We start from the raw sequence: 20740 nt of genomic DNA, 5'->3' as shown, positions 1-20740 counted from the left end.
TAGAATCTTCGAACTCTTATTACAAAAGCCTAATATGTACAGACCCAAAATATGGAAGTTCCATATGCTGAAATGCATTCCTATCCAAAAACGACTGGTTTTCAGTACGCAATGTTTCGGCACCGGCTTTCATGTCTTTGATGGTTTCCCAGTTGTTGCGCGACTGGCGTTCCCAGACCCACTCAATGCTCCACTGGAAGCTGCTCCAGAGGAAGCCGTTGTTGTAGGCCTTTGTCCGGTGGGCGGTGTAAAAGCTTGTGTCGGTTGCCCGAGCGCAAAGCGCCATTTCAGCAGTTCTTGCAAACCATCTTTCTCAGGGTATTCGAGATTGTTGATGAGTTCTGCAAGCTGCTTCATGATGTTCGGCGCGGAAGTATCACCAGTGAGACTGAACGAATGCGGTGGTGACGTCGGTTTTGAGGCCGTGACGGAGTCGGGTTTTGACGAAGGTGTTTTGAGGCCTTTGCCCGAGTCTTTGGCTGCAGGTCGGGGTTCGGTCTCGGTATTCTGGAAACATTCGGTGATTTCTGCCACACCCGATTCGCCGAGCATCTGTACCATCTTAATGGCAGAAGTGCGAACGTCCCCGTCTGGGTCACGCCAAAGATGCACAAGCACGCGGATGAAATCCAAGCGCAATGCACGATCTCCAGGTATGTACGGGAGCAGTTGAGCGGTGGCCGTGAGGAGATCAGCTTTCCTTCGATACAGCTCCGTCGTCCCATCAACCAGCCTGGGCAGGAAAGATGTGATCACTGTCTTGATCGCGTTTACATAGGTCGCCTTCGGCGGAGCGGGCGGCTCTAGCTGTATCATTGTCATACTGACGAGTGCTTCTACCGTCGCGATACGGATGCCTCGGTGCTCGTTTTCCAAGAGGTTCGACAGGAATTGGAACGCCGTAATAAGGCGCGCCTCAGATGACGCCATAGACAAGGCGTGGAACAGGCCATACCCTGAAATGCCATGGAGAGCAAGCAGTGTGAGTCGCCGGAGTTGCTCGCTTTTGGCGTCGACGGCGTCGTTTAGTTCGTTCTTCCGCCTCTCCAGCGCAGTGAACTTGTCTGTCTTCCCGGTTTTGACAATCTCCATAGTTGCTTCCTGCGTAGCAGCTTTGAATGATTCGAGAGCGTTGTATTGCTCGTCACTCACAATCGGGATGTCAATATACTCATTGAAGAAGAAGAAGCTGTTTTCGAGGTCGTTGTACAAATTCTCACGTATGGTGCTGGCCGTGTTGTTGCACGCCGCGACTAGCTCGCGCAGGCGATCCACCCATCCCGGTACCCGGTCGCCTATTCCATCATGCGCAAAGAGCAAATTGGACAAGACATCGATGTTGTGCACTTCAGCTTCGATATCCATTTCATCCTGGTCTTCCCCAGGCTTGTTTCCAAGGGACTCATCACTTTCGCTAAAACCGGGAGCGCCGCGATGTGCCGCGGCCTCACCTGTCGGCGGTGCGGTGGGGTCGCGGGGGAGAATGTCGTATTCGATCCGCTGGAGCGTGCTTTCCGCGAGGTCGGCTGCAACCTGCGGATGCTTTTTGATGCACTCGCGAAGAATGGCTATGGTATCAACATTCAAGAGCCATGTGTACTTTGCTACCGTCTCCGGTGATGGGCTTCTCCCAGCGGCTGACTTCTCTTGCACAACCTGCATGATGCTTTGCGGGAGAGGTAGCATGGAACGTGCGAACAAAGCTTCACTCATCCCATAAGTCTCTGTAAATTTCCGACGACGTTCTGAACGATACCACTGTATGTTGTATGGATCTTCGTCCGCGAGTGGTATATGCATGGCGCTTGGTTTGTCAACGATTCGCGCACTGATATCCATGCCAAGCTTTTCTAATGAGAGGAGCTTGCCGGTTTCGATTACATCCGACCGACGGGCAGATGGGTTTGCCTTGTATGAGCGCAGTGGTGCCAGCACAAAATCGAGCATTCCCTCTAGTGCGAGCACCTCTCTTGCTTTCACCCGAATGTCGCGGTTGGAGTCGGCGAGGTACAGGAACGCAAACCAGACCGCCTCTTCACTCGACATGTATTTTGCGAGGATCTTGATGGCATCCAATGTGCGCATACGGGCCGTTGGATCCTTTGATCGAATCTCCTTCTTCGCAGTATTGAGCAAGCTCCGAAACAGAGAGTGCTTCGGAGCACCATGGGCCAAGATTTTGCCCAATGTGCCGTATACTTTGCGTCTTGTTTCCACCTCGTTGGTGGTGTCCAAAAGAATCTGTATAGCGTCCAAAGTGCGTACCATCTCATCCTGACCCGCAAACAAAGCAAGCTCAACTGTCAAGTAGACCGCATACAGCCGTTTGCGCATAGGATGTCGCTGACTAGTAATGATGGGGATATACTTCCGTAGCAGCTCCGGCGCCCTCTGAGCGCACACGTCTTGTATCAGGTCTGTCATGTAAAACATGGCGATCAAGTCACCTTCGCTGACAACAGGCACGCTAGAGATCTTTGCGAGGATCTGCTTGAAAGCGGCAGGAGAGAATTCCGCCACATTCCGTAACCCAAGCATACACGCCTCAATGACTGCGGTGTTCTCTGAGGTGATGTCGCGGCTTAGCTGGTTTACGAACAGCTCGATGGTTTCATTGAGAGTGGACTCGTGAACGCAGCTGAATTCTGAGAGAACCAACAGGGTATGTGCCTGCATCCGCGGATGCTTTTGCAGCTGAGCAAGGTGATAGGTGACCTCGCCAATACTCCCGGCTGGAACAGGCCCAGCAATGCCCCTTGACAGCTCTTTGATTCGAGCCATCAGCTTGGGTGATATACAAGGGATGCGAAATCCGTCGTCCTCAATCGGGAGAGTCTCCACCTCCGATCCTGTCGTCAGCCCCTCTAGATCATTCAGGATGTCGTTGATGTTCTTTGAGCTAACAGTGTACGACGCGTTGTCGCTTAACAGTTCCTCCCACGAGACGACAGGCAGTACGAGACTATCGTCAGGATGCGGCGGGAGGAATTTACTCAATGCATCTAGCTTTGAGGGGATTCGCCGCAAATACTTTGAAAACGTTAGGCGTACCGCTTCACTGTAATCGGCATACATGGGCAAAAGAACCCATATCATGATAATACTATGTGATGCAGGCAGATTCGGTAGTTGAGCCAGAATTGAAGACAGCGCAGCGTTTCGGAACGAGATTTGGTTTGACCGAAGGTAGGGGATCAGTTCCTGATGGATTGTGACGGATACGGATGCATCGTTGATAGCACCCATGGCGACCAGTGATAATCGCACCACGCGGTCCATCTCCTCCCTCGTTGAGTTGGCCACCATGGGATCGCCGGCGACCTCCAACATATCCTTCTGGATAGTTGCCAGTTCATTCTTCAAGTTCTCCACAAAATCATGCGATTGGGCTTCAGGCGTACACCGAAACACAAGCGGGAAGATGCGAGAGGCGCTCTTGACGACATCCTGATCGTCGTCAACAATGAGAGCACGAGCTACGTCGCGGATTTCCTGCAATTTGTTTGCAACTCCATGTGGAAACACTAGCAGGAAGATTTCCAGCAGCTCGAGAGCTCCAATTTTGACTATGGCCGATGGTGAATTATACGCTATATCCAGTGTGGAGTCGCCGTACTGTATCAACATCGACGAAGAAACTCCAGGAATCTTCAGCCTCGTAACAATGCGGAGTATGTCCAGCGCTGATGTTTGGAAAGTCCACTGTTTGTGCGTCATGAACTGCTGCCCGACCAACTCCAGTAATCCCCTCAGCATGGCCGGGTGCAGAGCTTGTTCTCGGAAACAGCACCTCACGGCAGACACACATCCGGCTCTTCGTAGTTTCGGATCGGGCATTCCGCAGGTAGGTATGATACAAAGCATGAATCCGCAAATGTACCGTCGCTTGCCCGCCGGGGTGCTAGGCATGACATTGCGAGGCTCTCCTTCCGCGATAGACGGGGGTGGTACTGCAAGCTTGGTCAGCAGCAATGCAATCCAGAAGGGTCCGTGAATGAAGTTACGGCCGTAGTTGTAATCGTCTGGATCGACCATCTGGTTATCCACGACGTCGCCCAGAAAGAAATCCCAAAAATGGTCTACGTTGTGATCAGCGATTGTGGCGTCAATGAGGGCTTTGATTTCGATTCGATCCCGAGCCATGGCAAAAGCGAGACTGTCGAAGGCTTTGAGGAGGGATGGAAACGACTCATCTAAGGCGTCCTTTACCGCTCCGAGTGGAGTCACGATCGTACGAAAGTCGGTATCTGAAAGCCGGAACAGGTGCTCCAGAACTTTTTTCGCACTAAAGTGTTGACCAGATTAGGTTGGGAAATGTTTTCGAACTTGACTATTGATGCAGTGCTCACCATGTTCGATTGTGATCACCAATGCAAAGAATCAAAATCCCCACAGCAGAATTGAACAAACCACTCTTCTTCCAGAAGTTCGACAGACGTCCTATAACGTCGTACACAGTAAAACGCACGATATGTTCAGGATGGAAGATCAGCTCGAAGAGCGTGTTGAGGAACTAAAGCAGCCATAGACAGAGCAGATCAGCACTGCAGCCAAGAACGTGTTCTCCACATCTCGAGCGGGACAAGCAAGACACCATTTTGCATACCTCCTCCCGAGATTCTGTAGCCAGTTTCTCCAATGGAAATCCATCAATCAAACCGAGAACAGCCTCCAGTGTTGTCGCTTTAATATTGTGATCCATCAGCGCGTGAAAATATCCCCATGCAAAGGATATGTCTGCTGGCGAAGCAGTCTGAAAGCTGGGTATCAGCGACGAGATAACCCTGATTGCTGCCATTTGGATATCCTCATCGCTGCTGTTGCAGTATGGCACCAATGTTTGCATCAAAAAGGTGTCGAACTTTTCACTCTTCGTTCCCCATAGCCGTATAGCCTCCAACTGGCGCAATTGCATGTCCTTGCTCAGGTACTCTAATGCATTCGCCATCTTCTGCAAGTGCTTCGGTGACATTGGTGGACATGCGCGAATCGCGACATCTAGTACATCGCTCAGCTTGACCTCTGAGGGCGAAACACCGACTGACGGGTTGGAGTACATGGCGTCGTAATCAACGTTCTTATGTCGATCTTGGCCCCTCAAAGAGTCCAGTAAAGTCTTCAATATCGATTGGTCGTCCTGTGGGGCGGCTGCTCCCGGCTTCACGGCGATCGGCTTTGTTGGCGCGGGAGTCATTGTAGCAGAGTTAAGCATGGAGACGTAAAGGAATGCGCTGAGATAGTCCGTGTCAAGGGCACCGGTGATGATATATATGTACAGCTCACCGTTGTCGGCGATCAGGGATGGGTAAACCGCTAGAGCCGCATGAAGACATACACAAGCTCCATAGCGCACTAATGGAGGAGTTGCGCGGAAGTGATTGGCCAGACTTTTGATAAAGTCCGTCAATGCCGGAAAGCCGCCTGTAGGTACTTTCTTTGCGACTTTTTTCGTTGCCGATCCAGCTTCTGCCGGGATCAGACTCGTCATGTATGTCTCAAGCGCCCAGGAAAGAAGGTCATATGCATATTCATCATTTGGGTTGACCAGGTTGACAAAAACGCTGAACCCATTCTCTACACAGAGTTGCATTAATGAAAACGAGCGTTTGTCCGTCGGAAGGCATCTGGTGAGCATACCCATGTTTTCCTTCCCAGTCGTGAGCCCATGCTGTGGTACGGGAGCATGGGATGGCGTTGTCTGCTCGCTGAGTTTGTCAAAGATCTTCTGCAGAGTGCTTTTGATGCCTTCCCTCTCCATTACAGTCTATTCTTATGTAGATGGCTGCATCAGTGACTGGAGCGAGCCATTGAATCAAGATCTCATCTGGTAGTGCCCTTAAGACTCCATGAGACTGACCTTTTTGTCTAGCCGCAGCAATGATTCCACAATGCGATATGCCAAAGCTGGATCGGCGGGGACATACAGAGGCGCAAGGAGACCCAAAGCCTATGTATTGCATCAGTTTAAGATGAAGGTATCCTCACGCAAAGACGATGCAAATCTCAGCCAAGCATTATAGTGACCTTGATGATGACAATGCGATCCGGGAACACTTTGGAGATGAGCGGTATTGAATGCAATGAGAAAAAAAGGTTCCAGATGGCAGCCAACTGGTCTTCTTCAAGGAATATCTTCGCATTCTCATATACCAGCCTGGCCAGGGCAGAATTGCAGGTCCCTCTCACTGTCCAATCTGGGCACGTGTAAAAGCATTCAAGCCCTGCTACAAGCGCCACTGCCAGCGGCGATAGAGCTTGTCCGATGATATGGAATAGATCGTGGATTGGCGTAAATGATGCGTACGCCCCTTCGATGATCACAGCGGCGGTCCCTGATCCGGAGCTCGACCCGCCTGCGCTGCTGTCTCGCCCGCCGGGAGCTGGCGCAATGGATGTCGCTTGTAGGCCAGCTACTCCAGCGGTGACCCTATCCAGCTTCTTCTTCCACTCGACGGCGCCTTTCTTGTCGAAGACTCCCGCGAGCGCTATGAGCAGTCTTGCAGCCTCGACACGGACCGGTTCCAGGAAATGTCCCAGGACGCTAGTCAGTTGAACAGCGTAATGCACGGTGATGCCTTCGAGAACATCCTCCATCATCAGTGAGTTCTTTTCCATGCCATAGACTGGTGGTGCGGCCACTCCTCCCGCGGACCCACCACCGCCGACACCGCCATATCCAACGGCTCCCCCAGCAACCCCGATGATTCCTGTGCCGCTTTTTAGTCCTAATGCCGGAGCGGCGCCAATCGCAAATGTTTTGGACACGTCCGCGGCCTGAGATGCCGTTGTTCTGAAGAATTGTTTTACGTCGCCCAGCCACTTCGATACTGTGGGCCGGTCCGCTGGTGGAATGGTGAAGCTAATTTGGTGGCCCCGAAGGCCACCCAGATCTAGACCGACTCCTGGCACCCCAGCCATTGCTGCTTAGCAGACAATCCTGTCCGTCTTGGCGTAGGGAAAAGGGTGGCACAGATGCTTCACTGGTGCAATGCAGTTTCAAGCGTTGCCTCAAGCTTTCCCGCAATAACTCGGAGATCCGTCCGAAAACGCGTCCCTGACGCGTCGACAGCGGACTCGCTCAGGCCGTCGGACACGGAGTACTGCATGTGCAGGTTTGTGAACTGTGCATAGCGGCACCTCCGCCCACTGGTATGGTCTTTTACATGTCGATGCTGTTTACAAGTGATGGATTAAATACAAATGCTTAATGATACTATGTGACAGTGTGTAACGGGTACAGTAGGGGTGGGAGCAAAACCAGAGGGCCTCAGCGCACCCATGCATTACTCCAAATCCTTCACGGCGACTCTAGGCACCACGTTCATACTCATAAGCTCCTGGAACAGCAGCTTGCAAGCATACGGAATCTTCACCTTCACGACACCCTTCCGGCTCTTGCAGTAGTTGCAATATCCGTGCCATCCTCCCACGATACCGCACTCCCCACACATCTCGCAATCGTACGCATCTGAAGAGTACAGCAGACGCTCAATCAGGAGCGCTGCCGTGCCGTGCCCAATCAAACAATCACGTTCCATCTCCCCTACACGCAATCCACCGTCTCGAGAACGACCTTCCGTAGGTTGGCGAGTCAAGGTGGCACGGGGACCTCGTGATCGAGCGTGCATCTTGTCCATAACCATGTGTTTCAGCTTCTGGTAGTATACCGGACCGAAGAAGATATACGCTTGTAGTGGCTCGCCGGTGATGCCAGAAGTCACGTAATCTTTCCCAGAGTAGCTGAATCCGTTGTCTACCAGAATCCGAGACATATCTTCGACTTTACTTCCACCGAATGCCTGCAACAAAGGATATTAGGTCGTGTCTCCATGCATCAATCAATCCCACTCTTGTACTCACCGTTCCGTATTGCAGCTGACCCGCTAGCACGCCAGCCTTGCCGGACAGCAACTCAATCATTTTCCCCACTGTCATTCGACTGGGGAATCCGTGAGGGTTCATGATAATGTCGGGACAAACTCCCGTATCAGCAAAAGGCATGTCCTCCTGCTGTACGATGATACCGCAGACACCTTTCTGTCCGTGCCTGGACGAAAACTTGTCACCAAGCTCTGGTCGCCGAGTTTGTCGGATAAGCGCTTTGACAAGCGTTTGATCTTCTTCGTTGGTCGTCAACAACACTTGATCGATAACGGCGTCGCCCGGATACTTGAAAACGCTGGGTGCCGATTTATACGTGACTTCCAGACTTTCGTTGTTATTCCGAATCTCAGCGCCCCCTGCATCCGACACCGGAGCCACCCGAGGGGCCGTTTCGGTCGGGCTTTGCTTGTTGATGACGATTTGGTTGGTGTAGATGCGTTCTCCTACTCCTGCGATACCGTCATCGTCCAAAATCTCGAACTTCTCGATGACTTCGCCTTGAGCGTCGTACATCCGATCGGCCAACCGATCATACGTGGAGTTCGGATAGGATTTGATCATTGTCGAGAACTTGCGCATCACCTGACACCTTCCGAATCCTCTGTCGACGGACGCCTGAAGATGTGAAAGTCAGTTTTGAAGTCATCACGCGAGAAGCAGTGGAACCCCTCTGACTAACCTTGTTCAAGACAAGGGCGTCCTCAATATCATATCCACTATAACTCATGACAGCGACTGTGGCGTTCTGCCCTGCGGGTAGCTTATCGTACCCAATCAACTCGATTGTGCGGGAGCGCACCATTGGTTGTTGCGGGTATACCATGAGATACAACAACGTATCAATGCGCGTCAGTTGATTATAAGCGATCGCGCCGATCGCTTGTTTACCCATAGCACACTGAGAAAGACATGGATTAGGCTCGTTCGCGTCGCAAAGACGTAGCTACAGTGCTTACCTGATACGTATTACGCGGCGATTGGTTGTGATGCGGGTAAGGAATCAAGCCCGCGACAGCACCAAGTACCGTGAACGGCGCGATCTCCAAGTGTGTGGTATTTGGGAGATCACTTGGCATACCGCTAGTGATGGTTTTGCCCATCGTCGAGCCATTGTACACAACGTCCGGATCGTACATAGCAATGTCTGTATCGGTCTCCTCATTCACGTCCAGATACTCTATCTTGCCTTCTTGAATGAGATCCTCGAAGCTTTTCACGCCGTGAATGACATCCTTCACGTCAGCATCTGTGACCTTGGCTATCCCCTTTTCAACGATGATCAACGGCCGGCAAACACGCCCTCCATCACTACTGATATTGACTGTACGCTGACTTGTAGTCCGATAAACCGAAACGAATGGGCCTACTCTTCCGGCTCGCCGTAATCTGCGGAAATCATTGACGAACTTCTCCGCATTCCGATGGACGCCGAGGATGACACCGTTCAAGAATACCAGATACGTGTCGCCCTCGTACAGGTCCCCTCCGGTCAATACGTTGACGTCTTCGACTCCCAAAATGAATGCCAGCCGCCTCACAGATGTGTCATCGGAGTCCGTTGTGATGTGGGTCATGAGAGCCAAGTTTTTGATAAGACCACACGCTTCTCCTTCTGGTGTGTCTGACGGACAGATTACACCGAATTGCGACGTCTACAGAGATACTTTACTGTAAGATGCCGTTCACTAGCGCAATGTTCGACATTCTTCCTCACCTGTAAAGCACGGGGTCCACTGACTTTCCTTGTTTTTTCAAACTGACTGCTGATCCTCGTCATCATTCCAAGCGCAGAAACATAACTCAGCCGGGACAACACTTGCGTAACGCCGGCACGCTCCATCTTGAAACGTTTGACGTTCCAATTGCCGGAGGAGATGGAACGGAACAACCCATCGGTGATGAACCTCGATGTCTGAGCGACGGCAGTTGCCGCATCGTATTGTGACGTCCTGTTGGATCGCTTCAACTGAGTGTCGATGGCACGTTTTATGTTCGCTTGCCAGGACTTGAACAGATCCTCGAAGAGCAAGGAAAGAAGTTGCCCAGCCAATTCTAGCCTCTTGTTACCAACGAAATCCCTATCATCGACCACACCTCCACCCTTAACAGCCTGCAGCGTCCTTCGCACCATGAGCGCGACATAGACAGCCTTGGGTCTATAGTTCCAATGGCCATTCAGATCTTCCACAGGAACGTGGGCGAGCACGGTCGTGGCCAGCAGGTCGCGCGCTTCTTCCACATAGTCCTTCTTCATCCCAATTCGACTCCGCATCGCCGTAACTTTGACTTTCCTTCCCAGCCAGTCTAATGCTTGTCGTTGCGTGAACACAGGTGGATCAAGCATTGTTGATTCCTCGAGCGAAGGCGAGAAGAGATCCAAGAACTTCTCTTCGTTTCCGCAGATGAGCTCGGCGATCTCGCGGTCAGACTCGATACCCATTGCCTTCATCACGACCACTACTGGAACCTCGGCCGTGAAACTGTTGTGCTTCATTGTGACGCGGCCGTTCTTCCCATAGCAGATGTTCGTTTTACTCTTCTTCTCGTGCGTCGAACTCGTGACGCTCGCGTTGATCAGACCTAGCCTATCCGTCTCGACGATGATTCGGTTTTTCGAAAGTTGCTCCTGGATCAAAATGACCTTCTCCGTCCCTCTGATGATGAAGTAGCCTCCTGGATCGAGTGGGCATTCTCCCACTTTGACCATCTCCTCAGGGGACTTCCCTGTGAGATGGCAACGGGCACTTCGCAGCATGATGGGCATTCGTCCGACTTCAATGCCCTTCTTCTTCACCAGCTGCTTGCCACGAACATATTCGATATCGACTGTGATAGTGCCAGCATACGTCACATCGCGCAACCGGCATTCGTGTGGTGCCAACTCATACGCTACACCTTTCCGTGCATCATAAGCTTGTGGCTTTTTGACTTTGATATCCTGGAACCTATACGTTAACAGTCAGAGTGCGTCTCTGAGCCCATTAATGCGTCAGGAAGACAAACTTTAGCCAAAATCCGGGGTCCACGTCGCTGTCCACCTTTGCATTCGCCAGCAAGATTTGCTTCATTTCCGTCTCGATGAAATAGTTGAAAGAGTCGACATGCTGTTTGATCAGTCCTTTGGTTTGTAGGAACGCGGGGACGAGTCGCCATTTGTCCTGCACCCCAGAAACGGTTAGAATGGACTCCACAAGAGGTGAGAGTTGCGTATTCATACCTCAGCAGCGCTGATAGGGTCGGTAAGCTTCTTGCCGGCATATCGCAAGTCGTCTCTAGCCATGGTGTCCATTTCAAAAATGGAACTCCCCTTCCCCCTGCCCGGAGGCTGGTCCACAGAGCTTTTCTTCGGCGGCATGGCGGTAGCTAGGTACCCTCTGGGTCAAGAAGTTGATCGCCGAGCCACCGTCGTTCTCTGGAGCAAATTCCACAAAGAACTTGGTCCCAGTCAGGTCCCAGTGGCAAAGTGGAGGCGAGTTGCAAGGCAGCTTTTTGATTTCCAAATGCTGGGCGACAATTCGCGTCGCGCGCGGGTTGTGCATTCGGACTCGCACCTCAGTCGCACCTTCCTGTTTTTTTTGAAGTCCATTTGGCGACGACAATTAACTCAGACGTGCGTGAGAACTTTGTCGCCCACTTTGACAATATTCACCGGAACTGCTGAAACTAGGGCCCGAGGGAATCTTCCATACCCAACGATGGCGAGGACGAAACGATGCGCGCAAAGAGGCGGATCACGAGGCGGCCGGGGGGGCTTCCAGGGTACAAGCGAAACGACACCGGCGGAACTAAATTTGAAGTTGGAGCAGCTCTCTGGCGACGACATCAATGCGCCTGGTCAGCGGAAGCAGAAGTTGACGCTGAAGCAACGACAGATACTGCAGCGCAAGGAGAAGGAAGAGGCGGCGGCGAGGAGAGCGGCGGGTGGTGGTGGGGTTGGGGACCAGAAGACTGAGCCGCTGAGTAGGGTAAAGGTGGAGGATGTGCAAACTGTGCCGCTGGATGAAGTAAAGATGGACTACGTACAAGCTGAGACGCTAGATGAAGTAAAGGTGGGGGATGCGCAAGCTGGGACGCTGGATGAAGTAAAGATGGACTACGTACAAGCTGAGACGCTAGATGAAGTAAAGGTGGAGGATGCGCAAGCTGGGACACTGGGTGGAGTAAAGGCGGGGGATATGCCGCCAGCAAATCGTAAGCGCCCCCTTGAGGACCCTGCGGATGGCAAAGTCGGTCCTTCGAACACAGCGGGTATACGAGACACGACCGCTTCCTCAACGAGCCCCAGCAAAAAGCAAAAATTAGGAACGAAAGCAAAGCAGGTAGACACGGCGGCAGTAGCGGCATCGGCAATCATGGAAGCATCGGCATCAGACGCATCTGAACCTCGCCGACATAAACGCCTTGCACAGCATCCGGCAACCCGAGCCAACGATATCTATGTCTCGCGAAAATCCAACTTCAAAGCACTGATCATATATGCGCAGAAGCTGATAGACGGAAACAGGTTTGTGTTGTGTTGTGTCCATGTCTTTGTCAATGACTCTGAAGAGTGTATCTTCCGCACTCTAGTTTCACTACGTTGACTATACATGGCCTGGGAGCTGCTCTGCAATCCGCTATGAGACTTGCTTTATGCTTGAAGGAACACAACAAGGGCAAGATAAGTTGGGTGATCACTACATCAACGGTGCAACTAGTCGATGACGTTGAGGAGGAGGATGTGGTAAGCTGAGTCACATGTTCATTGAGAAAGACTGCATGCTGACTGTGGTCTGCTTGCAGGACGAGGAACTGAAAACAGAAAAGCGATCGAACTCGGCGATCCATATCGAACTCCATAAAGTCACTGAAGCCTCATCGGCCATAAGTCCGGATAGCTTACCTGTGACGCAGTGACCATAGGGAGTTCTACAACGTACATACGAAATTTCTCAAGATAAACGCGTTGTTCGGACAATTTCCCACATATCCCGAGCGCCCAATGGTCTATTTCCAACCTCCCACAGTTGTATCCACATGTATCTCACACACGTCTCTCAGATTCAGCGTGCGCCCCGAAATGCGGTCACGCAGCTGTATATGGTCAATGTAGTGAAACATACCCTTCATGCCGACGAAATGCAGGTTGAGGGTCTCGCAGGCGCCGGGGCGGAGAGGTCTACAGTATACAACAGTATGTGGGCAGGAATGAGTAGGAAGAATAAAGGGCGAAGCGAACGTGGCGAAACACAGCGGGATGATGTCCAACGTACCCGAGTTCCACGAAGTTCTCTAGGCACACGATGGCGACTTCACGGCTTTCCAGCGCTTGGTAGTTGCGAAGTAGGTCTAAGCAGGGCAGGGAGCGAATGGCATGGACGTTGGTACACACCGATACAAAGGCATATCTTCCGACGAAGTAACAGGCCGACCTACCTTTATCACTCATCCTTAAATCGAACTGCAGGCCAACCTTTGATCTGGAAAGCAAACACTGAGCGTCACAGCCAGCGTATCATACACGCATTCATCCGAGCTGCGGCCAACTCGCACCAAGAGTATTCCCGTACGCGTAACCTACCTTGGCGGCGCATCATCCACAGACTTGGAGGGAACAGACTTGGAGGGAGCCGCTTGTGGTTTCATGGGAATGATAATGGTGAGGTCCCATATATCCTTCGAGCAGTTCATCAGGAACAGCTGGACCGTGAACATCTTGTGAAGCTGGACCTGGCCGAGAACTGCATGGTGGAATGCTGTTCAGACACCTGCGCGAGTCCCCAAGTTGCCTGGTTTCTCGCAGCGGCGAAACGAAGCTCACCGGTAAGGGACAACTGCAGTCCATCGAACTCAACATCCTCTGCGTGGCTCGGCATTTCCGGGAAATCGTGCTTCTGGACATAAGTTGGTACTATGTTCAACATGGTCTTGCCGGGCATGTTATCGAATGTCAGAGGCGCAAACCAATGTGAGGATATGCTTTGGCCCCGCAGCCCGGGGATTGTCGGGGAACCGGTGATCGTGATGGTTAGATTGCGCTTCAATGGGGCGGCGCCGCCATCGCCGTTGGATGCCAAGGAGGCTAAGGATGCAACCCGGGATGTTGCTGGACTCGTGCTTAAGCTCGGAATCTCCATTGAGCCGTTGATCCCATACTTTTGCGTCAGGAGTGACACCTGATAGAGCACATGCAGCTCTTCGTCGTGGCTTAACTGTGCCGGCGAGGGAACAACCTCGTCAGTCAATCTGCTGGTCTCTCCATAGAGCGATTGCGAAGACCGACGCGGACCTTACCAACTTCTCTCTCGCCGTTAATGCCCCTATTTGCGTCATAGCAGCGCTAGTCAAATCCGTCGACACGTCCTCGACTGTGTATATTAGCCCGTCGCCCAGCCTGTTCGCCAACGCAAAGGAGAGCAATGCAGCGTTGTTTCCAGAGTTGACGATGTTCAATCGCATGTCCAAGATTGGAGAAAGCTTCATTGAAGCCTTTACCGTCCGTGGCACGGAAAGAAGGAGGCCCATGGTGGGCTTGCGCAGATGGTGAGGAAGGCGATGTGTTGGCAACCTGTCCGGATTGAAACTTGGATCTATGAAAATGTGGGACGATGAGTATATGTATTATGCGCGTAAATCCGGTAATGTGGGTTCTTGCCCGTGAGACTACTCACCGTTGGCTAGGCCCGCGAGCAGGTTCGGGGTATCAAAGTCGTCGGCGTCACAGAGATCCGCTTCTCCGTTCCCTGAAACATCATCCGTAGATCTGGAGTTGAGAGTGATACTGACGTTAAGCTGCCATGGATGTTGCGCAGTTTGATTTCCCTTTGGCTTCCCGCATACTTGTGAAGCGAGGACGGGAATCTGGTGAGTGCGACATCCGCACGGATGAAAATGAGAGAAAACAAGGGGCGTTCAGACATGAAGCGCACCATACCTATTGGGATGTTGAACGGGAAAAGACAGCAGCTCTGCTCGGCAACCAGGATCGGTTCACCAGAGACGCTTATCGGACTATATTGTTGTGTATGGCACACTTCTTCCTTGGTCCCTCTCCATTTCGGCTTTGGAGGCGGCGTTGGCGTTTTGAGAGCACTTTCGGATGACACGGCGGCTGCGCTTGCAGCGGGACTTGGCGGTCCCAGCGCCGGCTTCAATGATGTGGTACGCTTATTGAGAACTGGGCTAGCCAGGTATCCCGCCTGCGACATGGGCGGGCGTGTGGGCTTCCTCGCCACAGGCACGTTTGTCGTCGCGGCGCGGTGTCGTGCGCCCTGACCAAGACCCAGGTGGTGGGCCGCTGGAGGGGGTGCCACTGTCACAGAGTTCGGTTTCAGTGTGGAGCTTCCCGGGGCCGAGTTGCTCAGTGTAGCGGATAGCTGGGCATCGAGGCCCTTAGCCGCTATCTCTGCTAACATTGCCGGAGTGACACGAGTCGCACTCGGCGCCTGGGACGGCCGGAACATGAGATAACAATGCAGTCGCTCATCTGTTCGAGCGGTTGTGTGAGCGGTTGTGTGAGAGTTTGCTATGCTGGATGCGGGCCTCAACCCTCCTTTGGTATACGCACTCACCATAGTAGGCTGTTTTGCGCGCGGGCGCCCCCAGGATGCTTCCTGCATCTTGAGCATCTGTGGCAGGGAAGAGAAGCTCGAGCTGGGCGTCGGCGACAATCGACTCGACTAGAGACAAGTGCATGGTGATCGCAGCCGTTCACCAGCTACCTACAGGCCTGACTTCGGATACCAATGGACCTGTGCAGCAGCAAAATTGCAGTCAGAGGACGCAAGACGCAATGGTCAATGGGGCTGGGTGAATACAGTACAGTATGCCCAGCTATGCCTAACTGCTGGGCCTCACCCCTCACAGGCCGCTTTGCGTACCGTGACACACGCGCCCTGATCCTCCTGATCCCCGCCTCTCCTTCCTGGCGCTCTCGTGGCCTTCTTGGCCTTGGCTTTCGAAAGGTTTGACCTTGAGGCTCCTGTAACTCCATGCCCAAGGTTTTTCTCCATCTACTTCCACTCCGGAGACGCCGTCTGCACGTACTTCAGTTCACTGCTCTCCGAAACTCACTCGGCATCATGACCGGCGTACCCGATCACCCTCGCATCCTGTATATCCACGGGCGCGTCTCCTCCAAGACCACCCCAAAACTCCAACACCTATCCACCCGATACCACACGCACTGTGTTGAATACACGCCGGAGCAGGCGCAAGACTACGGTTGGGTTGTCAGGCAGCAAGCGCAAGCCATTCGAGACTTCCAGCCCGACGTTGTCGTGGGGAGCAGCTATGGAGGAAGTGTCGCCATCACGCTCTGTCAACGCGGGTACGACGCGTTGACTGCTAAGAGCGGCGATGACGGCGGGAAGAGAGCGGCGCGGGTCCTTGTCGCAGGCAGGAGGAACAGCGTGTTGGAGTCGGACAAGAATGCTGAGTTGGTCGGATGGGTTGGGCCTACCATCTTGCTGGCCCAGGCCCATGTCAGGAAGTTCGGGGCCCTGGACGATGCACATCGCGAGGCTAACGTCTGGTGGCCTGCGGAGGTGCCCGCCGACATGTTCCACGGCACAAAAGACGACGTGATTCCCGTGGAAGACACGAAGCTGCTTGCACACTCGCTGAAAAGCAAAATCAAATTGAGGATCAAGAGCCCCGTCATGGGCTTTATCGAGTTCAAGGAGCTGCCAGGTGAAGAACATCGGCTCGAGAGTCTGGCCAGCGGAGATCAGCTCTTCCAAGCGGTGGCTAGAGTCACAGAGAGATGGGAACATGGACGGTCCTTGATTCCGGAACCGGTGAGCCCATGAGGATTCCCGGAGGTGATGGCCACTCTGAACCACCCCATTGATGCGGCCCACTCTGATGCAGCGAACTCCATAACTCGACATGGTGGTAATGGACGAGTGTAATGAAATAGTATCAATATTAGCCAGTGGTGACGCATGTCGCACTGTCACGACAGGTGTTCGTAATCTGGGGGTATCTAGCTAGTTACAAACTTTCGACAGGAGAAGAATAAGGGTGTATGCTACATGTACTACATATACAGGCTAGGAAGAAAGGAAGGTGCGCCGCGGATGTACGGAGCAGTATCCTTCAAAGGGAGAGAGCGGTCGGGGTTGCGGCAGGCGCGGGCTGCGAGTCGTTGTTTTTCTTATCGAAGACACCGAAATGGGCAAGAAGGCCTAGAACGACCGCGATGAGGATGATGAGGAGCACGCAGGCTAAGATGCGTTTCAGCTTCCTGGCGCTTTTGGCGCTTCTGACTGCTTTAGTCAGCTCCCTTCCTCCGCCTTCCACGTTCGTATGGGTGGTCTCGACGTGTTGCTCGATGGTCACAATTTGCTCTTGTTGAGCCTATCGCGTAACTAGTTAGCATCCAAACAGTAGCAGCTTTCCGGCGTAAACCAAACTGATCACATACATCCAACAGGGCTTGCATGTCTTGGAATAATGTAAACAGCTCAGTTATACTCCTCTCTATCTTGGCGAGTTCCTCATGGCGGTTCTGAACTGCTTCCAATGCCTGTCTTTGGGCACCGATACGCGACGACAGCAGTTCTTGCTGAAAGATCGGTCCCCCATCACCGTTCAATGCATCGTCGATCTGATCCTGTGTGGCATTGGGCTTAGCGATCTTGTATTGCCTTGCCATTTGGCCTTTGTACGCGGTTTTGGCTTCTTGTTGAACATTCTGGAAGTCGCGAGCGATGGTCATGAGCTTGTTGGCCAATGCTTTTTGTTGCCTGGCTTGGATCTGCGCGTCGGCTTGAGACGACGCCGGGATGGCCGATAGTTGCTTGATCCTCGTGCGGGTCTCTTGAATCAGATCGGTTGTGGTCCCCGTAAGCCCATCTACTTGCTGCACTAGTCCTTCGGAATCGAAATGGTATTTGCGTCAATCACTGCAGTCCCCATGTTCATAGCGGCGGGATGTATTACCTGATTGCTGACTCGTGCTGGTCTCCAGGAGGGTGCGCTGATGCACGCTACGGATGTCGCGGGCGTTTTGCGCTATCGTCGTTATGGCGGTTGTGATGCTCTCCGCCTGATAACGCAAAAGTGTTGGGCAAGGGCAACCTGAGAGTTGTGGGAATAGTGTTGGCGTTCTTACCTCTTGAAGGAAGCGGTCCAGGTTTGACGTCGTAAGGGTGTTCACCGACCCCAGTTCAACATCCTCTTCGTTGTCCACCTTGTATGTGACAACCGTTGAGCTCAACTCTCTATCTCTCCCCCTCAAGAAAGACCAACACGCACCTGGACGGTCGCCCACCGATCTCTTGCCATGATGTTGCAAGTCTACGATCGCGTCAGAAAGAAGGTGGAGGTTCGCAAGACAATATTGTTCGTTGACGGTGTATGCACAGGTGTATCCGTTTCAGAGGCGACTTGCTATATACTATTCCGACGAATATATATGGGAAGCACTGCAGACTGCGATGGGAATTCTGGACGAGAAGGCTGAGCATGGAGCCAAGAACGAGCCGTAACGCCTCGTAACGCGTTCTCGTTGCGCCGCAGGAGGCTCAACAACTTTCGTTCACAACTTTCTCGCGACAACGATCTGCGAGCATACACCACAACCTGAGTCTGAGCCGCAAAGTTCCTTGCGAAACCGCTCTCCGTGTGAAAGCTTGCAACCGTCGACATCACAATAGCGGCGATGGCAGAAGTCGGTGGGGATGCTCGGAGCAGAATACTGGCGGAGTTCACCAAGGCAGGTCGGCCGCTCTCGGCCAAAGAAGTGCACGAAGTGGGTGGGGCGACTGAGGAACAAGCTGCCCTGGAATCACTACTAGCGCAGGGAGAGATGTAATTGTCGTTCTTGTTATCTTGCTTGCACGTTAATAGCAACACTAACTCCCTGTATACAGAAAGCAAAGAATAATCCCAGTAGGACTCCAGAACCTGGTGGTGTACTGGCACAAGAGGTAGGATTCTTCTCCAATTCTCAGGAATCTCAAACCATATGTAATCACATCACGTGGGAATTGCGAAGCCTGTGTCCGGTAGTCTCCCCAGCTGCTTCTGCAAAGGTAAGGTTTGGTGACTTTGAGGCCTAGGAACAGATCAGGTGAACGACTAGCCTTCACTTTAGGCCGCTTTGGAAGCTGAGGTAGCTGTTCTTCGTCGGAAGATGGAGGAGTTGGAGGAGGACACCCGTGCTGCTGAGAGAAGTCTGGGGTAAGAACGCTTCGTTTCATATTGGCGTATGTTCGTCCCGTTTGATCCATTGCGCAGGGCTGATGTCAACATCGAGCAAGAGATCAACAATCACATCAAGCGCTTACATGCTTATAATGAGGTCAAGGACGTTGGGTGGGTTCTTTCCGGCACTTGATTACTCAAGATCTTGGTGCTGGGCCAATCGACCTCTAAAGATTCTGCTCTGCGGTTCAGACAACTACTCATGGGCAAGCTAGCTGAGAAAGAGGGAACAACCACTCGGAGTATGTACGGCAAGTTTGGTTTAGATGTTGAAGATTAGAGTCGCATAGGGTCGGAGTTTTTTCTGTCAGTATGTAATGTGGAATCGAAAGTTTTGGATGTATGTAGTATCCCCTGGGGCCATGTGTCTCGGCAGCCATCGGGAAGGCCCATGTCTTCCTCTCCTCTCTCCTCTTGAAGCACATCGAGTCGTACTGTACATACGCATGTCCGGCGATGGACGACTACGTAAATAGTTGCAATTGAGCACACACCGCGAATGGAAACAGGAGAACACGGACAAGGGGACTCGGGTTGTATCTTGACTCTCTACAGTAGTCTCCCTCCAAATTTACTCGACCACCCCACGAGACCCGTCTCAGATTGGAGTCCCTGGAACTTCTAGAGTCCCCAACTCAAGATCAACGACGCAACCAACTCACGAGAACACCACCATGGCTGCTACAGATAACTACGAGATGGCGGTCGACCTGGACGCCGGGGTCGACGAAATGCAGGTCGACGAAGGTATGTTTATGTGCACGCTTGTTGGTTTGAGGGTCAGATCAGTTGAACGGTTTATGCTGACTCGAATGCTTATGGTCCCATCAGCCCCTACGGACACCATCGACTCTCTGAAGAACAGTGCGACAAAGAAGAAGGGACGTGGATTCCAGGAAAGACGAGAAGGTCAGACTTGATCCTCGGACTTGCAAACGTGGACACCCCATTGTCTGGAAGTGAACAATGGTCGCTGAATAGTCTTTCCGCTCGTAGACAGGGACAGCAGCATATCCGCTGGGCCGTTCGAGTCGCTAGATAACGCAGTGGGTGCAGGACAGGCACAAAGATGTACGTTTGCTTCCGCTTTTTTGTGCGATCTCGAGGCCGGGTTTTCATAACCACGACCAACAGCTGTAGAAGGATGGATCATCCTGATAACTGGAGTCCACGAGGAGGCGAATGAGGAAGATGTGACTGAACGATGCGCCGAATATGGGGAAATCAAGAACCTGCACTTGAATTTGGACCGTCGGACAGGTTTCGTGAAGGTTTGTGTTTACATCCGATGCATCACTGCAACAGTGACTCGTCGCTGTTTAATAAGTACACCTGACGAACCTCTGGCTTTCAGGGATATGCCCTCGTCGAATACGAGACACACAAAGAAGCGCTTGCCGCGGTGGATGGTTTAGATGGAAGCTCGCTTATGGACCAACCGATACATGCAAACTTTGCATTCGTCCGCGGACCAACGGCTAGCAAAAGCGTTCAGGAGAGGAGGGCCAATCGAGGCAGGGGGGTCCCACGGGAAGACCGTCGTGGCAGATGAGCGATATTGTTTTGAGGCGAGAATAGGGAGGGAGCTGGAGTCGGGGGCCGTGCTGAACACGTCGGAACATAAGGCAGTGAGCAGTCCGGGGCAATCTAGCATATGAACTCGATG

The 20740-nt window shown here is 52.6% G+C and overlaps 8 protein-coding genes across 8 annotated transcripts; 4 read left to right on the top strand and 4 right to left on the bottom strand.

Annotated features, from left to right (window-relative positions):
• Window positions 1-55: 55 nt before the first annotated feature.
• Window positions 56-7014, bottom strand: EV422DRAFT_401506 (armadillo-type protein). Its single transcript, XM_053066946.1, has 6 exons — window positions 6025-7014; window positions 5858-5947; window positions 5638-5764; window positions 4607-5574; window positions 4350-4513; window positions 56-4285 (listed from the first exon to the last, which is right to left on the bottom strand). The coding sequence occupies exons 1-6, from the start codon at window positions 6916-6918 to the stop codon at window positions 130-132; spliced, it is 6399 nt and encodes a 2132-aa protein (XP_052926809.1). The 5' UTR covers window positions 6919-7014; the 3' UTR covers window positions 56-129.
• Window positions 7015-7156: 142 nt separating this feature from the next.
• EV422DRAFT_613711 (uncharacterized protein) lies at window positions 7157-11239 on the bottom strand (the record flags this gene model as incomplete). The annotated part of the gene is made up of 7 exons (XM_053073916.1): window positions 7157-7799; window positions 7861-8499; window positions 8564-8782; window positions 8841-9536; window positions 9599-10829; window positions 10888-11042; window positions 11102-11239. 7 exons carry the CDS (start codon window positions 11237-11239, stop codon window positions 7284-7286), a joined length of 3594 nt encoding a protein of 1197 aa, XP_052926808.1. The 3' UTR covers window positions 7157-7283.
• Window positions 11240-11889: 650 nt separating this feature from the next.
• EV422DRAFT_524235 (uncharacterized protein) lies at window positions 11890-13159 on the top strand. The gene is made up of 3 exons (XM_053069972.1): window positions 11890-12388; window positions 12454-12607; window positions 12667-13159. Exons 1-3 carry the CDS (start codon window positions 11973-11975, stop codon window positions 12778-12780), a joined length of 684 nt encoding a protein of 227 aa, XP_052926807.1. The 5' UTR covers window positions 11890-11972; the 3' UTR covers window positions 12781-13159.
• EV422DRAFT_566186 (uncharacterized protein) lies at window positions 12871-15558 on the bottom strand (the record flags this gene model as incomplete). Its single annotated transcript, XM_053072402.1, has 9 exons — window positions 12871-13042; window positions 13137-13212; window positions 13300-13343; window positions 13445-13604; window positions 13685-14075; window positions 14158-14453; window positions 14535-14606; window positions 14798-15349; window positions 15435-15558. 9 exons carry the CDS (start codon window positions 15556-15558, stop codon window positions 12871-12873), a joined length of 1887 nt encoding a protein of 628 aa, XP_052926806.1.
• A 233-nt stretch (window positions 15559-15791) lies between these two features.
• EV422DRAFT_400906 (uncharacterized protein) lies at window positions 15792-16905 on the top strand. The gene has a single exon (XM_053066944.1). It carries the CDS (start codon window positions 15855-15857, stop codon window positions 16671-16673), a length of 819 nt encoding a protein of 272 aa, XP_052926805.1. The 5' UTR covers window positions 15792-15854; the 3' UTR covers window positions 16674-16905.
• On the bottom strand, window positions 16744-18358 carry EV422DRAFT_400926 (t-SNARE). Its single transcript, XM_053066945.1, has 5 exons — window positions 18124-18358; window positions 17981-18058; window positions 17809-17914; window positions 17291-17739; window positions 16744-17223 (listed from the first exon to the last, which is right to left on the bottom strand). The coding sequence occupies exons 1-5, from the start codon at window positions 18151-18153 to the stop codon at window positions 16963-16965; spliced, it is 924 nt and encodes a 307-aa protein (XP_052926804.1). The 5' UTR covers window positions 18154-18358; the 3' UTR covers window positions 16744-16962.
• Window positions 18359-18529: 171 nt separating this feature from the next.
• On the top strand, window positions 18530-19207 carry EV422DRAFT_566183 (uncharacterized protein; the record flags this gene model as incomplete). Its single annotated transcript, XM_053072401.1, has 5 exons — window positions 18530-18678; window positions 18741-18797; window positions 18866-18902; window positions 18965-19050; window positions 19108-19207. The coding sequence occupies 5 exons, from the start codon at window positions 18530-18532 to the stop codon at window positions 19205-19207; spliced, it is 429 nt and encodes a 142-aa protein (XP_052926803.1).
• A 541-nt stretch (window positions 19208-19748) lies between these two features.
• EV422DRAFT_566182 (uncharacterized protein) lies at window positions 19749-20626 on the top strand (the record flags this gene model as incomplete). The annotated part of the gene is made up of 5 exons (XM_053072400.1): window positions 19749-19821; window positions 19906-19983; window positions 20071-20145; window positions 20209-20345; window positions 20429-20626. 5 exons carry the CDS (start codon window positions 19749-19751, stop codon window positions 20624-20626), a joined length of 561 nt encoding a protein of 186 aa, XP_052926802.1.
• Between the last annotated feature and the right edge of the window lie 114 nt (window positions 20627-20740).

The sequence above is a fragment of the Fimicolochytrium jonesii genome, assembly GCF_025526975.1.
Source record: "Fimicolochytrium jonesii strain JEL569 chromosome Unknown EV422scaffold_7, whole genome shotgun sequence".
NCBI classification, from domain to species: Eukaryota; Fungi; Chytridiomycota; class Chytridiomycetes; order Spizellomycetales; family Powellomycetaceae; genus Fimicolochytrium; species Fimicolochytrium jonesii.
Note: the sequence above shows the minus strand (reverse complement) of the source record. Positions and strands in the feature narration are given on the sequence as shown.